At 49.7% G+C, this 6,608-nt stretch overlaps 1 protein-coding gene across 1 annotated transcript; it reads left to right on the top strand.

The window, feature by feature from the left end:
• Window positions 1–208: 208 nt before the first annotated feature.
• On the top strand, window positions 209–6,324 carry RNF139 (ring finger protein 139; the record flags this gene model as incomplete). The annotated part of the gene is made up of 2 exons (XM_079533037.1): window positions 209–389; window positions 4,517–6,324. 2 exons carry the CDS (start codon window positions 209–211, stop codon window positions 6,322–6,324), a joined length of 1,989 nt encoding a protein of 662 aa, XP_079389163.1.
• Between the last annotated feature and the right edge of the window lie 284 nt (window positions 6,325–6,608).

The raw sequence follows: 6,608 nt of genomic DNA, 5'->3' as shown, positions 1-6,608 counted from the left end.
CCGCCTCGCCGCCCGGCCGGGCCCGGCCCCACGGAGGGACCGCAGAGGGAACATGGAGGCGGCGGCGGCGCGCCGGGGGGCCCGGCCGGGTCGGGCGGCGGCGGGAGCGGGGCGGTAGCGGCTCACCGGGTTCCCTCGCTACCCCCGCGGCCGCCCCACCGCTCCCGAGCGGGCGGGAGGCGCCGGCGGCCTTTCCCCTCGCCGGGGGATGGCGGCCCCGGGCCCTCCGCAGCTCCCGTGGCCGCGGCCGGGCCCGCGGCTGCGGTCCGGGCTGGAGGTCGCGCTGCGGGTGCCCAGCCTGTTTCTCATCGACGCCATCTTCAACTCGGCCCCGCTGCCGGGCGGCTCCGTGTGCGCCGCGCTGCTGGGCGTGCTGCTGCGGCTGCTGGGTGAGACACCGTCCGGGCCCGGCGGGGCGCTGGGGGCGGCTCCGGGCGGCCTCGTCCGGGCCGGGCCTCGACCTCGCTGCTCCCTCGGCCCCCACCTCCCCGTACTGCCGGCCTCGTTCGCAGCTGCTGTGCCGCCTCGGGCTCTCCTCGGCCCCTTCCCTCAGCTCCGACCCCTTCCTTCCCGCTGCCTGCTTTCTGCTGCCCCGGGCTCTTCCCTCGGCGCTGTGGCTGTTGTCTTCCCCCTTCTGTCGGCCGGAGCGCCGTCTGTCCCCGTGGCCCCTCAGTATCCCACACCCATCCCCGTTCCCGGGCTCTCTGTGTGCGGCCCCGGCTACAGGGCGGCGATGTGTGGTGCTTTCTGTTGTCCTCGCAGCGAACGGGGCCTCGGAAGCCACCCGAGGTTGGTGCGAGCGCTGCCGGGTGCCGTGTGCCGCGGGGCCGGCTCCTGCCGGGTGCTGCCGGCTGCCACTCGCAGTGTCTGGAGGCTTCCACAGCGTGTGGCAGCCATGTGACGCCGCGGCTGTGCGTTTCATAGGCGCGCGTCGGTAGCTGCCTGGCCGAGGTACGCTGCCAGGTCCCTTACCTCGGGAATGGAAGCCCGAAAGTGCCCCAGACTGAATTCACAAACTTGAGAGCTCTTCCAACTGGTTGCTTTCCAGCTTTTTCTGCTTTTCTTTTTTTCTGGAGGTTAAGTCACTGGTGTAACAATGTGGTGCTGTCTTTGGTATGCTGCGCGGTGCTGAGGGGTTGTGTACCACGAGTAACGCTGCCTGCCGCTGTGAGAGTGAAACTGAACTGCAGTGGGGATGGCAGCCCGAGACAGGAAGGAACAGGGACGCTGAAACGCAGCCAGGAGCTTGGCCTGCGGCGCGGTGGCTTGGTGTGGTTTTGGTGTTTGTGTCAGGGGAAAAAAAAAAAAAAAAGGCAGGGACATGGGTGGTACAGCTGTCAGGGGAGGAAAGTCAGAGGAGAGGTTAAAAGGGAACGTAAACAGCAAGAAGCGCAGTGGGGATGGTGTTGCAATAGCAGAGGGGAAAAAGGGTGAAGTAAAGCAGGGCAGCAGGCAAGAGGAGAGCCAGGAGAAACCCGGAGCAGGGGTTTGGTTTGGGCTGCTACTCTAGGGAGCACAAGGCAGCTCCACAGGGCAGTGGTCACAGCCTGGAGTTCAGAGAGCATTTGGGCAGTGCTCTCATCGGGTTTGGATTTTGGGTGTGGGAGCCAGGAGTTGGACTCCTAATCCCGGTGGGACCCTTCAGGGTATTTGTGATTCTGTGCCTTTTTGCAGCGGGGATACCCCTCTTATTTCCCATTTCTGGAGCTTCTACCTTTATGTAATTGCTAAGAGTGCATCTCACTGGTAAGCAGTTCCTTTAAAAAAACAATGACGTTGCAGCACATCACTAAAGCAATTTTTGGGAGCCATTCATTGTGTAACAGAGATGCTGTAGGAAGTGCCTTGAACTTAGTCCAACGTAAATGGGAATAGGAGATACATTTTCAGATGATCTCTCTTAAGTGTGTGATAATGAGATTAAGTTATGAAGCACCTCTTCAGGATTGTGATCACTTTGCTGGAAGGGTGTGGGGAACTGGTTGATCCCTCCCCTGCCTCCAATGAGAGCTTTGGGAGCAGTTTGTGAGGGGCTGTGATTTGAGACAAGTGGGCTGTGGTTCTCAGCTTTCCAAAAATTAAATAAAATTGTAACTGCTTCAGGATGATGCTAAAGACTTTCCGTGTGGTTCAGTCAGTAGTTATTTTTTTCCTGTGAATTTAAGGATTACAGGGTGCTGCGGTTTAACCCAGCAGGCAGATCAGCACCACACAGCTGTTCTGTTGCTCGTCCTCCCTCAATTGGATGGGGAAGAGAATGGGGGCAGGGGGGGATAAAACAAATGGATTGAGATGGACAGTTTAATGGGACAGAAAAGTGAAGGGGAAAATAATAATAGTAATGCATAACACAGTTGCTCAGCATCTTCTGACCAATGCCAAGCCAGTCCCTGAGCAGTGGCAGTCCCCAGTTCTACAGTACAAGAAGCTGAAACGTTCTTTGCTCTGTGCAGCATGGCTCAGCAAGACCAAAACACTGGTGTGTTATCAACGTTCTAATCTGAAATCCAAAACACAGCACCAGACCAGCTACTGGGAGAAAGTTAACTCTGTCCCCGCCGAAACCAGGACACAGAGCTGGGGCTTTGCTGTTGTTAGGACACGCTGAGATATTTATGTTGGATCTTGCTGTAATTAAATACAGGTGAAGTTGCCCTTTTTTGTTGCCATTTGCTGTCTCTGAACAGCTAATCTTAACTGGAGAGACCTGATAGCTTTCAAAAATGGTGTCGAACAGCTCTGAATTACTCTGGGATATGTTTTACTTCAAGAATGCTAACGGGAGTTTGTATGATTTTTAAAAAGCTTTAATGCAGGAATGCTCAGTTGGATTCTTCCTTCACTTTCATTCTATGCAGGTTCATTGGGTTGGACACACTGTAGAAGCAAACTGCAGTAAAGTTTGTCTTTAATCTTTCAGGCTAACCTTGCTTTGTCTCCGCTGTTCATCTTTCAGATTCTGCGTGTGCTTTGTAAGCATTTCCACTGCGCAGAACCACTTGGTCATGGCAAAAAGATGGATGGTATGCCATGGCTGGAGGAGAGGAGTGGGGTGCTCCCCTCCCCTGCCAGAGATCTCAGTAGCCTCTGGGGTCTTTTCAGGCTCCCTGCGGGCCTTGGCTCCTCCATGTGTATTGGCAATATATATGTTGTACAATTTGCTACAGCCCCAACGGGGGAGCCTGTAGGTGTAGCTTTTCTCTCTTATCAGCTCACTGTAATATTGTTTCAGGGATGGCTTGCACGTGAAAGGTCAGTATTTTAAGATCACATGCAGTACCCAACTACCCGACTCTCCTACGGTTGTTTATTATGGTATGCATGAAAAGGCAATGAAATGGTCAGACTCATTTTAGAAAGTGTTGTGTCTCGTGAGTTTGAGCTTTTCATGGAAGGACTGAGCAGAAGGCGCTTCCTGAATGACTGTGTTCTTCCCTCAGTCAGCTTCCCGAGGTTAATGATTAGTTAAGGAGAACATTGTTACATCAGCCAGTGCTGCTTGCAAGGAGTACCTTTAAGATGCAGTAACTTTTTTAGGAGTACTCTGCCTTTTGCTATTAATTCTTGTTCATTTTTCCCCTTCTTACTGTTACCGTTTCTTCCTTGCATTCTACATCTGTGTACCAAAAAAATATACATGCTGTTGCTCAGTTCAATTATAGGTGGAGAATGGGGGACTTTGCCAAAGCCTTTCAGAGTGCTTCACCTGGTGGGGTTACACCAGAGTTAATTGTGTGATGTAGGAAAGCTGTTAGCCTCTCGGTGACCTGCCTGCCTCGTCCCCTAGCTCTCTTTCATGCCTGTCCTCTGAGAAAATTTGTCTCGACTGTTTTGCAGGCTGTCCTGACACTTTGGCCAGTGTGGGTGTTTGTAGTTAGGTGCTTTGCTCAGGTGAAGAGGGGGCTCAATATTGGATAAATGTGTAAAATTCACTGAATTTACTGGTGCTGTATCTGGTAATTCTTTCCTGCTTTTAGAGTTTACCTACCTGTAGATATCAGGGCTGGTCGGGGAACAATCTTTGAGGACTTGGACACTGTTGGTGCTCCAGTCTGAAACTGTTAAGATAGACTTAATAACAGTGCTGACTTATGCTTAAATTGGCTCTCCATCACAGCAGTGCACATCTGTATTATATACAGATCATAGAAGTGAATCAGATTATCCCCAGTTGGAAGGGACCCACAAGGATCATGGAGTCCAACTCCTGGCTCCGCATGGACCACCCAAATCCAAAACTTGTGTCTGAGAGTGGTGTCCAAACGCTCCTTGCACTCGTGCAGCTCAGGGCCATGCCTGCTGCCCTAGGCTTTGTGTTCCATGCCCACTGCTTTTTTCTAATCCTCAACCTTGCCTTCTCCAGATAAAAGTGGTTCTTTAGTCTGTTCTCTGAAGATATCGTCATTGCTAATGCAAAGTTAGGAGTGTCTAATGGGAGAGCATTGCTGCAAAGCTAATAGGTAAATTCTGTTACTCAGTTTCTGCTGAGAACTAAATGGTTCCCATCTGTTTTTAGGTGTCTTTGTATCCAGCATTGTTCTGGTGTTACAACAGCGAGCACTTTTCAAGTTTTATATGATCGCCTCGGCATTTCTGCTGGCTGCAACTTCAGTGTTGGTGAATTACTATGCTTCTTTGCACATAAACTTCTACAGTGCCTACTACACAGCAGCTTTTGGAATTCAGTTCCTCCCTCATAAAGGACCTTCGCTATGGATGGCGCTTTCCATCCTTCAGCTTACCTTCGGAATCGGATACGTTACGTTGCTGAACATGCAGTCTGTATATTCCCAGCTAATCATCCTGGATATACTGATTCCTGTAATTGGCTTGGTTGTTGAACTACCTTTACATGTCCGACAGATGCTAGTTTTTATTTCAGGCCTAGTGCTGACACTGAACACCACAGTCATTTTAGTTACGAAAATCAAGTGGTTCTATTACTCAGTGCGGTATGTTTATCTGCTGGTGAGGCACATGTATCGCATTTATGGATTACAGCTATTGGTGGAAGATACATGGAAAAGGATTCGATTTCCAGCTGTTCTGCGTGTCTTCTGGCTGACGAGACTTACAGCACAAGCTGTGGTATTGACATATGTTGTAAAGATGGCTGAAACTAATACGGAAGACAAATTCTTCTTGATTTCGTGGGATAATTGTTGGGAACTGATCTGCAGCCTAATAATAAGTGGGTGTGATTCTACCTTAACTGTGTTAGGCATGAGTGCTGTCATTTCCTCCATAGCACATTATTTGGGACTTGGCATCTTGGCCTTCATTGGGTCGACCGACGAGGACGACAAAAGGCTGGGTTTTGTAGCACCTGTTCTGTTTTTCATTTTGGCTCTGCAGACTGGTTTAAGCGGACTGAAACCAGAAGAAAGACTAGTTCGTCTGAGCCGAAACATGTGCCTTTTGCTAACCGCAGTCCTGCATTTTATCCATGGAATGACAGACCCCGTGCTGATGTCTCTCAGTGCCTCCCACGTGCCGTCGTTCCGCAGACACTTCCCCGTGCTGTTTGTTTCAGCTTGCCTTTTCATCCTGCCGGTTCTGCTCAGCTACGTCCTCTGGCACCACTACGCACTGAACACGTGGCTTTTCGCAGTTACCGCGTTCTGCGTAGAGCTCTGCCTGAAAGTAATCGTTTCTATCACTGTTTATGTATTGTTTATGATCGACGGCTACTACAACGTGCTGTGGGAAAAGCTTGACGACTACGTCTATTACGTTCGCTCCACTGGCAATATTATTGAGTTTATATTTGGAGTCATCATGTTCGGAAATGGAGCTTACACAATGGTTTTTGAATCGGGAAGTAAGATCCGCGCTTGCATGATGTGTCTGCACGCGTACTTCAACATCTATTTGCAAGCAAAGAATGGCTGGAAGACTTTTATAAATCGCAGGACTGCTGTTAAGAAAATAAACTCCCTTCCAGAGGTGAAAGGAAGCCGGCTCCGTGAAATAGATGACGTATGTGCAATCTGCTACCACGAGTTCACCACGTCTGCTCGCATTACTCCGTGCAACCATTACTTTCATGCACTTTGTCTTCGGAAGTGGCTGTACATTCAGGACACTTGCCCCATGTGCCATCAGAAAGTGTATATTGAGGACAAGGAGAACGCCAACATCTCTAACAACAACGGGTTTGTGCCACCAAATGCAGATCCTGTACTAGTTGCAGAAGAAGCTGCTGATGCTGAAAATGAATTAAATGAAGATAACGACAGCTCGGATAGTGGCGAAGAAGATGATGATGGTGTGGAACAGCACTTGAATGAGACTCTTAACGCTGACTCTGACTCTCTTGGGTGATTAAGATGTTCTTTCCTAAGCCGTGAGGTATTTGTTTAAAATTGACTCAAACAGAATAAAAGCATCACTTTGTAGTTATTGTACTTTTAAGCACAACAGCAGTATCTCGGTGTTGAGTCTGTGAATGGTGGTTGTTTACTGTGGTGTGTGCTACTGTAAATATACCTCTAATTTTTGCTGGTCTCTTTCATGACCACCTTAAATTATGTACATTATTGTACATGGAATAAAATGTTTTCACGTTTTTAAGATGGTTGGAAAAACACTCTTTAATTGATGTAGTG

Source organism: Tetrao urogallus (assembly GCF_951394365.1).
Source record: "Tetrao urogallus genome assembly, chromosome: 3".
In the NCBI taxonomy this organism is placed as follows: Eukaryota; Metazoa; Chordata; class Aves; order Galliformes; family Phasianidae; genus Tetrao; species Tetrao urogallus.
The sequence above is the reverse complement of the archived record's forward strand: the minus strand, read 5'-3'. Positions and strand labels throughout refer to the sequence as shown.